Source organism: Scatophagus argus, chromosome 19, assembly GCF_020382885.2.
Source record: "Scatophagus argus isolate fScaArg1 chromosome 19, fScaArg1.pri, whole genome shotgun sequence".
Lineage (NCBI taxonomy): Eukaryota > Metazoa > Chordata > Actinopteri > Scatophagidae > Scatophagus > Scatophagus argus.
The window spans coordinates 1,995,192-2,008,131 of record NC_058511.1 but is presented as its reverse complement, the minus strand read 5'-3'; the positions used below and the strand labels follow the sequence as shown (position 1 = coordinate 2,008,131).

General features: G+C 43.6%; 2 protein-coding genes across 2 annotated transcripts; both read right to left on the bottom strand.

Annotated features, from left to right (window-relative positions):
• Positions 1-283: 283 nt before the first annotated feature.
• On the bottom strand, positions 284-5,801 carry LOC124050371 (cytochrome P450 2K1-like). The gene is made up of 10 exons (XM_046372848.1): positions 5,245-5,801; positions 3,290-3,935; positions 3,039-3,201; positions 2,677-2,826; positions 2,400-2,560; positions 2,106-2,285; positions 1,283-1,421; positions 1,008-1,192; positions 709-850; positions 284-625 (listed from the first exon to the last, which is right to left on the bottom strand). The coding sequence occupies exons 2-10, from the start codon at positions 3,494-3,496 to the stop codon at positions 438-440; spliced, it is 1,515 nt and encodes a 504-aa protein (XP_046228804.1). The 5' UTR covers positions 3,497-3,935; positions 5,245-5,801; the 3' UTR covers positions 284-437.
• A 1,364-nt stretch (positions 5,802-7,165) lies between these two features.
• LOC124050342 lies at positions 7,166-12,152 on the bottom strand. The gene is made up of 7 exons (XM_046372800.1): positions 11,858-12,152; positions 10,995-11,315; positions 10,432-10,743; positions 10,139-10,261; positions 9,541-9,566; positions 8,683-8,778; positions 7,166-8,366 (listed from the first exon to the last, which is right to left on the bottom strand). The coding sequence occupies exons 1-7, from the start codon at positions 11,988-11,990 to the stop codon at positions 8,274-8,276; spliced, it is 1,104 nt and encodes a 367-aa protein (XP_046228756.1). The 5' UTR covers positions 11,991-12,152; the 3' UTR covers positions 7,166-8,273.
• Between the last annotated feature and the right edge of the window lie 788 nt (positions 12,153-12,940).

The following is a 12,940-nucleotide window of genomic DNA, read 5'->3' as shown; positions in this document are numbered from 1 at the left end:
CCATCCAGAATTAGTAAATCATTAGAAGACCTCTGTCTGTTGACCTGCTTCCAGTCATGATATAATTCATCCAGCGTTGTCCCCGACCCCCTTGTCAAAACCAAGCTAACAAATGTTTGTATTTTGAGATATTCTGTCCAGCCCTCAAATCAGTAGGTGACCGAATGGGATCACTGGTGACAAAACATGCAGACACATCGAACTCAGGGAACAACGGACGAACTGACACAGAAGGAGAACACAACACGGCTTAAATTCACAAAGGAGACCAGGCACAGGGGAAAACAATCTGGCATTTACTTTATTACGTTGTTGATATTGAACATAATCAGTGGTGTTGCACTACATGGAATATAATTTCAAATCAAAACCTGCACTTTTGAATGTAATTTAGTTGATGTGCTGACAGTGAGCCAAACATTTTCAGCACCTGCTGTTCACATACAGGAAACAGCACACAGTTTGTGAGGTGAAGGGTTGAGGGTGAAGCCCACACGTGGAGTCAGATCCAGGTCGTCCTCTGAAACTCCAGGTGGAGGAGTGAAGCGAAAGTGCTGCATGAGGGTGGTGAAGAAGATGAAGAGCTCCATCTTGGCCAGACTCTCTCCAAGACAAATCCTGCGACCTGTGAGAGGCACAGCAAAAGGAAAATGTTCACCTCATTTGTCAGTAAGTCAACAACAAGAAGCGACGGCCAAGTTCACCAACCTGCAGAAAACGGCATGAAGGCGTCTCGCTTGACGAACTTCCCGTCTTTGTCCAGGAAGTGAGCGGGATGAAAGCTGCGTGGCTTCTCCCACTCAGTGTCATCATACAGGACGGACGTCAGGAGAGGATACACTGTGGTCCCCTGCAGACAACACACACAGTGAAAAACTTTGTTGACAGGAGAGGGATCCACCTGCTTCAGGGCAGCCATGTCTAAACCACTCAGACCATTACTGGACTAATTCATTCTTCAAGTGCAGTCGGATCCTCTGTATTGGGTGTGTTTATGTCAGTCTGACCTTCTTGATGAAGTGACCCTGGAAGGTGACGTCTCGGCTCGTTCTGTGAGGAATTGCCATGGGGACGATGTTGGCCAGTCTCTGAGTCTCATGGATGACGGCGTCTGTGAAGGGCATGTTCTTCCTGTCCTCAAGCTGCACCTGGCGACTTCCTATCACCCTGCTCACCTCCTCCTGGACCTGGTCTGGGAGAGGGAAAGTTTTTCTTTTCACAAAGATGAATTCGGTGCTGATGCAGCCCATTGTTGCTACCATGAGGGTCCTGAGGTCCTTACTTTGTATTTTTGGGTACTTTGCCATAAGCAGAAGCCCCCATCTTAATGTAGTTGCTGTTGTATCAGTGCCGGCAGCAAAAAGGTTCAGGACTGTCGACATGAGATTGTTGTTGTGGAAGTATATATTGGTCCCAGATTCCTGCAGGTAAAGAAGGCAATTAATCAAACAAATCTGTTGGAGAACTTTGATATTTTACCTTCATTTAAGAACCACTGAGCCATTGTTTTAAAGCAGTAGTGTTGACTGTGTGGGTTGCACCTTGTCCATGATACCTGTACTCTTACTGGGAAGGATGTAAATGTGACAACTTGTTCAACCAGCAGGAGACACTGGGTCAAAGAGTGAGAGGACCTGGTTTATCACTTACTTACTAGTTATACACAGTGGCACTGAAGGTCGTCTTATGAACTTGTGGCCAACAACGTGTTTCTTTCCTACACACTTTTACCATAACAGAAAAATGCCCACAGACGCTCCAAGGTTGCTCTTTATGTCTCACATAGTGTAAGCCATTATGTGCAAAGCTTTGCCTTATCAGTATATTATCATGCCATTTGTGTGGGCAGGGAGGAACCTTGAACATATCGGTGGCCCTCCTTTAACATGGCATATGTATGTATATAGGTCTCGTAGTGCTTATCATGCTTTCCAGCCCACAGGTCCTTTCTTATAAGGATCTTGAATTACTTGAAGCTTTGCACCACCTCACAATCATTTAAAGTCTGCATGTTCAAACATAATTTGAAAAATCATTCTTCTTCTTAAATCTTAACAGCAATAGGCATAACAGCATTTTTGACAGGTGATGAAATGCTTCCCAACCTCCAGATTTTGCTTTTGGACCAGAAAGGCATCCACAAAGCCTCTGCACAACTGTGGATTGAGGGTCTCCTTCAGACGGCTGAACAGCCTTAAGTTCTGTTCTTTGTTGGCAGAAATCAGCTTTTGCAATTCCTTATTGGCATTCATCAATTTGCCGATCCATGGGAACATGTTGTACAACTGTTCAAAAAATGTATATCAGTGTTATCAGGTAAGTGAAATGAAATAACTTCTCCTGTTCAGTTTCTATTTATATGCATATTAGTGGTGAAAATCCCAGCTTAATAAACAGACCTGCAGTGACGGAGAGCCAACAAGTTGAATATTTCTGTTTGTTCGATCTACCAAGGATGTAAACTCCGGGTCATCATATTCAAATCTGCTGCCATAGACGATGGAGCAGATAATATTAGAGACTGCATAGTTCATTGGTTGGGTTGTATCAAAAGCTTCTCCTGTGACAGGGGAGACAAGAAATCCTGAGGATTTACTATCTCTTGAAAGGATGTACAATCTGCACAAACTAATAAAGTCCCAAATGTTACCTGGTTGGTTATAATGCAACACTTACCTTTAAATTTCTGAAACACTTCAAGGAGGTAGCCACATTCCTCAATGATTTTGTCCTCGCATGCCTTCTTGCCCATCCCAAAATCTCTCAGGTTTGTCAAGGCAAAGCGCCTCATCTCCTTCCATAAATCCCCATTGGACCATATAACACCTGAAAATAGGAATGAATTATTTTTTAATTAATCAATATTAATTAATTAAAAAATAATTGCATATCTTCAAACTTAACTCATCACTGATTGAACACACACATGCAACATGCAGTGAAACACACAGGAGCAGTGAGCACCACCACTGCCAATGTCAGATAAACTGAGCGAGGATAAGTTAAACAGGATGGGAAAATTATTTTTCTTTCCATACCATGTCCTTGGTTATTTTCTTGTGCTAATATCAGCGGATCTCTTTCACCAAACTCTTCTGCATTGTTAACAAGTGCCTCCTTCACCGTCTTGTATCCAGCCAGAACCACCACTTTTTTGGGTCCTAAATAAACGGTGAACACTGATCCATATTTCTTGGAAAGCTATGAACAGGAGCACAATGTCATGACATTTTCCAACAGAAAAAACACACATAAACAGAAACAATAAACTGCAAGACAATCTCCTGACCTCCATTAATGTGCTGTAGGGCTTCTTGAGGTCCAGCTGCAGCAGATTACCAAGTAGTGGAAGTGGTTTTGGTCCCGGAGGCTCCTTCCTGTCATCCTGGGAGCTAAAGCTGGAGGAGGAGATGATGTAGACGAGCAGCAGGACCACCAGAGCCCCCAACAGGGAGACGGAACTGGAGGACTGCAGAAAAAGGTCTAACACCCCCATGACTTCAGAAGAAAATGTTTCCTTGCGAGTATCAAGTGTCACGCCAGCCGCCTTTGGCACCGTGAGTGATTTGTCTCGGGGAGCTGCCTTATGTAACTGTAAGTAAACAAAACAGCCCAGCTCTGGGGTAGGGCTAATGTGTGGATTATTTTGCCCAGAATGGGGAGTAAAACACTTGTCAGCACCTTTCAGAACAAAGCTTGGTTTGTATCATGACTTCAGTGATGAGTTTGCACTTCTGTTATCTTAAATGTCATATTGTAACACTGATATGATAAGCAAGAGATAATAAGTCTGTCCAGGGATTCACGGAAGTGAAGAGGTGAGTTTTACCTGGACAGGTAAGTGGGACCACAGCTGTGCACTTCAGACAGACATGTTTTCTTCAGGCTACACCTTCTGAGCTGCTGATTTGTTAATTCTGATTCCACTTCCACCTCTGTTACAAAGGAAAATACAAATACAGCAACTTAAATCAAGACATTTATTGAACTCCTAAGGGATAGGAACGCACACGAATAACAACAGCACGTGATGCAATAGTGAAAGCCAACAAAACAAGTCTGAGCCAGAGCCTGCACTTTTTGTTGTAAAGTTTTTGTTTTGAAACAAAATGACTGATATGAGGAGTCAATCTATATGATTACAAGGATAGAGAGTAAGAAAATTCAGACAGGGTCTCTTCTAATGGGTCATAAGTGATGATATAGGGATCCACTGCAGAAAACCTCTCTGTGATCAATCTTTGTCAGTATTCACGTCTAGATTCTTCATTTCTTGGGAAGCGGTTTCTCCACATCTGCCTTCATTCGTTTCTGCCTATCTGTCTTGATAACTGACAGACGTCCGTCTTCATCCACTGTGTTAAACTCTGAGCCACAGCATCTGACACCAGTAACATGTAAGTCAATGGGGAGAAGTGGTGGAGCCGTCCCAGCAAGAGAAAAGACTGAGCCAGCTTGCTGTCATCATGGAAAATTAACCAAGGGGTTTAGACGTGCCAGCCTACTGGGAAACTGCCCACAGCTCATGTATATGTATATAGAGTCTTACAGAATCTTTTACCTGGAAATTGTAAACCATGGAAAATGAATATCCCATATCTCATATGACTTGAAAAAAGCCTTTTATTACATGAACGTATTTGTGTTACTGTCGCAAAGTTCCTCACAGTAAATGTTCAGTCAGGCTTGTAATCTTGTAATCTTGCAGTCTTGTAATCAGTCTCTGTTACCTTTGTACATCCTGTCCATCTGTTCCTGAGAGTCTTGACCCTCTTGGCCCTGTTGGCCCTGAACAGCAAAGACTAAAGAGACCATTTCATGCCTTATGAGTTTTATCCCTTTCTTTTATTGTTACTTTATTAGTAACATTTTAACATATTAGTAAGTCCGTGCCAAAGCGAACTGTTCTGTCCTACAAAGAACGTTGATCCTGAACGTGCCTGAAATGCCTCCTCAGTAGTCTGGCCTTTAAGTCATCTATATCACACAACACCTGCAAAATTACAACAAATATACAACGATACTCTAAATGTTTTAAACACAGAAGCACAAAGAATTTGTAAGAAGATCATTGCAGTTAATGGAAATCCAAGGCAAAGAACTTTAACTTGATGGAGAGATTGTTGCTTTGGGTAAATACTGAAAAGCTGCTCAGCCAGTAGTTGTGTCAACATTACACTTATATATGTATACATTTTAAGCAGTTACACATTTCTATGTGTGTCGTGGAAAGCTTAGACTTACTTGAGAGGTGGACTGGGATGGGGGTTTGTGAGGTCGTTTGTCAGTTTGCGAATCCTCCATTCCTCTTCTCCGCGCTTGTTAACCTTTAAGCCCTGTCTCCTTCTCATTCACTTAAAAGCATGAACATATAGTTAAACGACAAAAAGCCTTGTTGGACAAATGCCAGGAAAGTAAATATTTACTAACATTGACATTTTTCACATATGGCCCATCCCCTTCAGCTGACATGGACAAAAATGACCTCTCACTGGTGAAACTGAGCCGAACGCTCCACGAGGAAACAGAATCAGTCAGCTGTGTTGGCAGCTTCCAAACACAGTTTGTTTTATAGTCATGGGGGTGTTAGACCTTTTTCTCCAGTCCTCCAGTTCTGTCTCCCTGTTGGGGGCTCTGGTGGTCCTGCTGCTCATCTACCTCATCTCCTCCTCCTCCAACCACAGCTCAAAGGAAGACAGGAAGGAGCCCCCGGGACCCAGACCACTTCCCCTGCTGGGTAACCTGCTGCAGCTGGACCTCAAGAGGCCCTACAACACCTTACCCCCCACAGGGCTGTGTGCTGAGCCCTCTTCTGTACACCATCTACACCCATGACTGCACCCCCACACATCCCCGCAACACCATCATAAAATTTGCCAATGACACCACTCTGGTGTGTCTCACCCCCCCCACATAAAAGGTCACTGTGGAGAGGGTGCCCACCTTCAAGTTCCTCGGGGGACCCACATCTCTGAGGAACTGTCCTGGGCAGCTAACACATCTGCCTTCATCAGAAAAGCCCAGCAGTGCCTCCATTTCCTGAGGGTCCTGAGATGGAACAGGCTGAAACTGACCTTCTGGTCTCTTTCTGTCGGGCCACAATCGAGAGCGTGCTGGCGCACGCCATCCCTGTGTGGTACGCTGGCAGTACAATGGCCAATAGGAAGAGACTACAGAGGGTTATTAGCACTGTAGAGAAGGTGATCGCTTGCCCACTCCCCTACCTGGACACCATCGCCAGCTCTAGGTGTCTCACCAGAGCCAGGTTGATCATGAAAGACCACCTTAATCCTAACCACCACCTGTTCAACATGCTGCCCTCTGAGCAGAGGTTTAGATCCATCAGGTACAAAACAAACAGGCTAAAAAACTGTTTCTTCCCTTGGGCAGTCAGAACTCTAAATGCACCTGTGCACAGATGAGGTGAACATTTTCCTTTTGCTGTGCCTCTCACAGGTCACAGGATTTGTCTTGGAGAGAGTCTGGCCAAGATGGAGCTCTTCATCTTCTTCACCACCCTCATGCAGCACTTTCGCTTTAAAAAAAAAATTCTAATGAAAGGCATGAATGCGTGAGCCCGGGTTACTTTAACTCCAAGATGTTCTGGTTTTTCTGAGTTGTTTCAGTTGAGTTTGAGCACAGTGTGTTTCACCTTGATAAAATTGATTTGTTGCTTATTTATGTATTTTTTGGAAAATTCACTCCTTGCTGGTGGCATCTGCATACAACCTACAGTCTTCCCACAGACCTGCTGAAAAGTACAGCCCATCTCTTGGCATTTTCATATAGGAGATTAATCAACAGAACTCACTCTATCCCTCTCAAAAATATAACCAATTAAAAATAATTAGCACCAGATCAGCTAACCTTCAAAAAGCAACAGGCACAGTTTTTGGAAGGATAAAGGATGCCCCTCTGTGTCAGTGGTTGTACTTTTAAGGTCAGATTTGGACAAGCTGTTAACTGATCCTGAGAAATATTATCCAGAGATCCAGAGAGCACTTTGTTGGAATAACCTGGTGTAGCCAGGACGCCAGGAACCAGCCAACAAAGTGTGTTGACCAGACTCAGTTCAAGGAATGTTTGGAAAAGAACTGCATGTGAAGGACGCTGATAACAGACTTTCAACATCCTCCATATTGAGTACAGCACATATTTAACACAGTTTTAAGTGTTTTATGTTTTATTATGGGGAGGTTGCTTTTTTGATGAGAGCTACAGGAAATACCAGCTCTGACACAACAGGGAGGAACATGAAACATGAACATCAATCGTTCAAAACCACAGTACAAAGCTGACATGCAATGACTGGCATGACTGCACTGGAGAGGGAGAGTTGTTGTCATCCTGTTTGCCCTGCAGCGGGAGATCACAGCACATCCCCTCAGCTGGTACACAGTGACATCATCCATCCGTCGTCAGCTGTAACCACACAAAACGTCTGACTCTTTCAAGATATTTTATTTCACTGTGAAAATCAACACAGAGATGCTTCAAAGTTCACTCCACACTTTTACTCTCCTTAAATCCTTGACCATGTCACAGTACAGCGTCGAGTGGGGACTGCCTCAGTCTCAGCGCATTCAGGGACCCACAGATTTCACCTTCTCGATGCAACAACTCACTCACATTCTCATCAAGAAATTTCCCAGTGTCTCATTTGATTATTTGATTGTCTTCTTGGTTTAATTTTACAATTAGCAGCTGACTCTCAAATGTCGGATTATCACTGAACTCACCACAGAGGACATCCAACTTGATCACTGCTCTCAGTTGCTTTGCCAGATAAGATAATGTAACTTTGAGCAAAATGAAATCAATGACACAGCGTTGATTAAATCACTGTGATGAGTTCAGGTTTGTTTCTTAGAGAGGCGGGAAGACAGACCCTCAGTTGAGTCTTGAAACAAAATAAAGAACAAAAGAAAATCCCTTGACTGGCAACAAAAGCAATAAGCAGGCAACCCACTGGATCCTACAAGAGTGCAAATGAAAAATTCAAAAAACACCCTGAAGCTCCAAAGAAGCAATAAGTATTTACACTTTATCTTGTGACGAAGCGCAGTGACAGACTGCAGAGTCCGTCTGTCCTCAGTGTCCACTTTAACAGAGCAACCGTCCTCACGCTGAGCAAAGCAACATCAAGGTCAAAACAGCTGCTCAGTGTTTCATAGGAGTGCTGAGACACATCCGCCCACTTCCCAGCAGACAGAAAACACACCGGCAGCAGGTCGTCTCGGCGCGACACTGTGGGAGGTGTCACTTCCCCTGATTTATTTTGGCCAGCCGACGGAGCTGTACAGGCTGCTGGGATCTTTGTCTGGTGTCTTCACTGTGGAATAAGTGACTTCCTCTGCCTTTCTGATCTGTATGGCACAAAGCGGAGGTCTAACATGATTCCAGTCACCTTGTGGTGAGCACTTTTCAGACACATCAGGACCATATATGACCATCAATAATCAATAATCTTGTTTCTTTATGAGGCCAGCTGTGCACGAGAAAACTGTCACGTTGACACTGCAGTCACAAAACTGGAAACACACTTTGGTCTGTCGCGGAGAGATTTATAATGAACACAAATGTGAGCACATGCTGCAGGCTGCAATAACTCGCAGAGCAGAGCAAATTAAACCTGAAGCAGGAAACTAGAGCTGAGCTAATATAGGAGTTTAAATCACTCACCTTCTGCCTAGAGGAGGCCTGTTGGTTAGCGTGGCTGATGGTGATGTATGTCAGGTTGCTCTCCGGCTCATCCTGAGTGCAAACAACATGGCAGCTCTGTACAAACACAAAAGGTACACAAGTTTCTTAGCCACATGCGAAAATGCACACAAGTACAAAGACAAAGAGACTTCCTGCGTGTGTGCTGATGTAGCAGCAGCGACCGCAGGTGATTCGCTGTGGTTAACCTCAACTTGTCATTGTCACTCATGTTCCTTTACACGCTCTAACATCACTGTGAAATCTGGACTGCTAAGTCACTTTTGTGCTTGGCATCTGCTGAACAGCTTAACCACAAAGCGTGTGGCTTCTCCTGGTTCAGTTAAAGCAAAAGACGTAAGCAGCGTGGGATCATGGGAGCTTTTTGTCTCCACTGTTAAACAACCGGCTTTACAGATGAAACTCTGACGTGACTCAGGCAGAAACTTTAAAGGACGAGAGAAACCTTTTAGTTTCCTTCATGTTACATTCAGTCCAGTTCACAGACTACCTTCCTCACTCTCTGACTCTCCTGGAAGTTACATCGACTGGTGGCCAAAGGATTCACAAACAGGAAGTGAATATGCTGATTGTGAAGCTTTCTCTCACATGAATTGATAGTCAGGATTTTGCTGGATAGTTTTGCTGATGAATCCAGATGAATTAGTATTCCCGGATCAGTGAACCACTGACGAACATTTGCTGCTTCCAGGCTTCTTCTAACATCTCAATTAAACCAAATCTAAAAGTGAGGAGTTGGAAACTTCAGAAAGCGTATGAATCTGACGGTGAAACAGCTCAGCTGGTTTTTCTCCTGTGATTGTGCCACATATTACTCACAGGCTGCTGACTTGGCTTTTGCACATCTGGAACAAAAGGTAAAATTTCAGAGATTAGTCATCAAATATGATCATTTTGTACACACTCAGTCCGTGTTTGACAAGCCCTGCTCACATTAATCCTGGTCTCTGTGAGCTCCCAGTCAGACTCAGCTAACCGGACATCGAGCTGCATGACGGCAGTGACACAAATTTACTGCTATTGGCTCCTTTAAAAGCCAATCGATGTCTGCCGCAGGTCCCTCCCTACGTGACCATCTTTACAAAAAACACATGAATATGTGGAAGCAATGAGGATAAATGGGGCGCCTCTGGAAAGTTGGACGTGATGGCAGGCTGCGGATCAAATCATGTATCACAGCAGAGCATATCTCATTGTGTTGTACTTTATGTGTATCACATTATATTTAAACCACTGGCATATGGAAGATGGATGTAGTGTCTCAACTTCCTCCCACTGTACAAAATGAAGCCATCTAACCTTTACTGCAGCCAGCCACCAGGGGGCAATACAGAGGTGTTGGATTCAGCTGCCATGCTGTCCATCTTTATATACAATCAGTGGTTCAAAGACAGACTGTGTTTTATGTTTTACTGACCTTCTGTCACTTTGGCTCTCTGCCTGTATTTGATGAGAACAGCAGCAATAACCACCACCACCAACACCACCAACACCACCACCGCCCCGACCACTGCAGCGATGATGGTGATGGAGGTCTGATCTGTAGTCAGAGGATGATCAGAAAAGGTTGATGGTCAAATGATTTTAATCTCGTCCTAATTTCACATGTCTGGCTCATCATCTCTTAGCTTTTGTTCTCCTGATCAACAAACCGTCGTGTACAGAAGAACACCTCAGCTTTGTATGGCTGTGGTCTGCTTATTATCTTACCTGAGTTAGTTTGTTCTTTCTGACCATCAGGTGTGTAGTCAGCGTCTATCAGTACTTTGTTCTCCTCATCAAGCAGCTGGCAGGTGTACTTCCTGCTGAGGCCACTCTGACTCACAGAGAGAAGAGACAAACAGTTCTTCTGTCCGAGGAACTTGTGCCCAACACCTTCACCATGCAGCAGAGTTCCTGATTCATTCACCCAGCGGATGCTGTCCTGTTTACAAGGACCGAGTGTGCTGTATCTGACCAGAGAGCAGTTCAGTGTGACCTCACCGTCCCTCTTTTGACCAGCTTCTGGTGGAGATGAAGAGACTGAGAGAAAACAAGTGATGACTGTTAAAAGAAAAATGTTTGCGACTGTAATCAAAGGCCACGATAACTTTCTACTCATCTTTTGTCTCATTTGTTTTAAAACGAGACAAAAAATAAGATGGGCTGAACTAAACAGAATCACGACCTTTCAGGTTCAGTAAGACAATTTGATACAAACTGACATTTTTTTTTCTTCTAAAATCAAATGACAAAAATGGGTCTCAATGAGTTTTTGTGGAAATGAGACTCACTTGTGAGTACACTTAGAAACACAGGTGCATCCTGATCAGGGGTCGTCCCCAGACGACAGGTATAGAGACCAGCATCCTCAGCAGTGACGTTTGTAATGACCAGAGAGCAGCCAGCACCCAGACTCAGCCTGGCAGCCCGGCCTGAGCTCTCCTTTGCAATTCTTCCTCTAACATACACATTCAAAGTCTTAGATGTATCTCTGTTGTAAAGCCAGGAAAAATTGGAGCATGTTGTGTCTGAGGGTGATGCCATTCCACAGGGCAGGATGGCTTCCTGTCCATCTCTTTTGTACATTCTGGTTGGGTTTCCACTGATGCACACTGGAAAGATAAAGAGGCATGTTGTTTAGGAAGTGACTCCATGTGCTTGCAGACTAAACAGTGAACATGACCCTCCTCTGCTCTCTAGTGGTTGTGTTGAGTCATTTTCATTTATGCCTCAGTAATAATAAAAACAAAAGGCATCAGCTGATCAGAATAAATCAAGGCTGACTGTGACAAATAAAATCTGCAGCTCTGATGTCATTGCGGTCTTTGTTTTGTTTTTTTCATTATCCTTTCCGATCTCTAAGGGCATCAAGTTATGTTGTAAGCACTTGAATATTTCATCACAACAGAGAGCAGAGAGAGCAAACAGACAACTTGATCATCGTTTACATGTCAGAATCCGTCTGAAAGTACCTCAGTCTTAATTACTATCCTGCTTTGGTCTCACACAGCTGCTGGCTCATTTTTACTTAATGGGTTTATCACAGCTCATCAAAGTGACTTCTTAAAGCAAAAAATGTGACATTTTCTTTCTTATTTAAAAGTCATGAACATTTCAAATGAATTCACAGTGAAATAAACAACCAGAGCTTTACCTTCAAACTGAAGTGCACAAATTAAGATTAATTCCAGCAGAGACATTCTGTGCTCACCGCCTGTCGACATTGTGTGACACTTGTCTACCTGTGATCTCCCCTTTATGGATGACATACCGAGTGAGAACAACATGAGAAACAGCAAAAGCCATCCCACTCGGCCTGTTGCACACACCAGACAGAGAGGCTTACATCACTTCTGTGTTCGCTTTAAGCCCACAGCCACAATCAAAAGAAACTTATTTCTCAAACTTCTGTTGTGTTCCTCACTTTGACATACGCCTTCAGCAGAATCCCTCAAACAGAAGTGCCACAGTGCGTAAAGTGACTCGACAGGGGACGTGGATTGTACTCTGCAGGGAGAGTATTCACAGTATGCCACAGTACACAGTATGATAAAGCACATCAGGATCTTCATTTTTTTCTGTCAGCTAAAAATCTTGTTTCTTTAAATGTCAAGATTCTGGAAAGACAAACTTAATCCTTGTATTGTTTTGGTGAACGTGTACTTTGGTACTTTATGTCCCCATTTTGGTGTGGAGACGAAGGGTTTAAGTGTCATTAGTGTTTCGTTTTTCTCTTAACAAATTGTTTTCAGTGCCAAAAGTCAAAATATTTTTACAGTGAAGTACATAAACTGCAGTGTTATGAATTGTAACTAACCTTTATTTCTGTGATCTGTTTTTCACAGGACTCGGTAATGGAAATGTTGCAATTTCCATTTAGTCATGTATATGGGGCAATCAAAAGAGGAAGTATGGTGTTTGAAAAGAAACCAAAAACAGAATAGGAACAGAATAAGAGACTCCAGCAAACTTGCCATGTCATCATCCTGCATTCTTGGTTTTTTGAAGCCAGAAGGGCCCAGTGTTGCAGTAAGGGGGTGGAGTTAGGGAGGACACCATGTGGATCTGACAAAGAGCTCTGGCACACGCTGTGGTAGCAGCCCGTCAATCCCCAGGTGGCCCTGCCCTAAAGCATAACCTGCTTTACTGTCACTCTAAAGGGGACCATTATTTACTAAATGAACATCATGTTGTATTGAAGATGACTTGAATGGAGCTCAACATAAAGGAAACGGTT

Bases quoted from the DNA above. Each gene is read 5' to 3' on its own strand.
- LOC124050371 (XM_046372848.1), bottom strand. From the start codon at position 3,496: ATGGGGGTGTTAGACCTTTTTCTGCAGTCCTCCAGTTCCGTCTCCCTG. The intron at 2,827-3,038 runs GTATGGAAAGAA...TCCTATTTTCAG, and splicing joins AGAAAATAACCAAGGACATG to GTGTTATATGGTCCAATGGG. The intron at 2,286-2,399 runs GTCTGTTTATTA...TTTTTTGAACAG, and splicing joins TTGGCTCTCCGTCACTGCAG to TTGTACAACATGTTCCCATG.
- LOC124050342 (XM_046372800.1), bottom strand. From the start codon at position 11,990: ATGTTGTTCTCACTCGGTATGTCATCCATAAAGGGGAGATCACAGGTA. The intron at 11,316-11,857 runs GTAAAGCTCTGG...TTATCTTTCCAG, and splicing joins TTGTGCACTTCAGTTTGAAG to TGTGCATCAGTGGAAACCCA. The intron at 10,262-10,431 runs GTAAGATAATAA...CTCTGACTACAG, and splicing joins GAAAGAACAAACTAACTCAG to ATCAGACCTCCATCACCATC.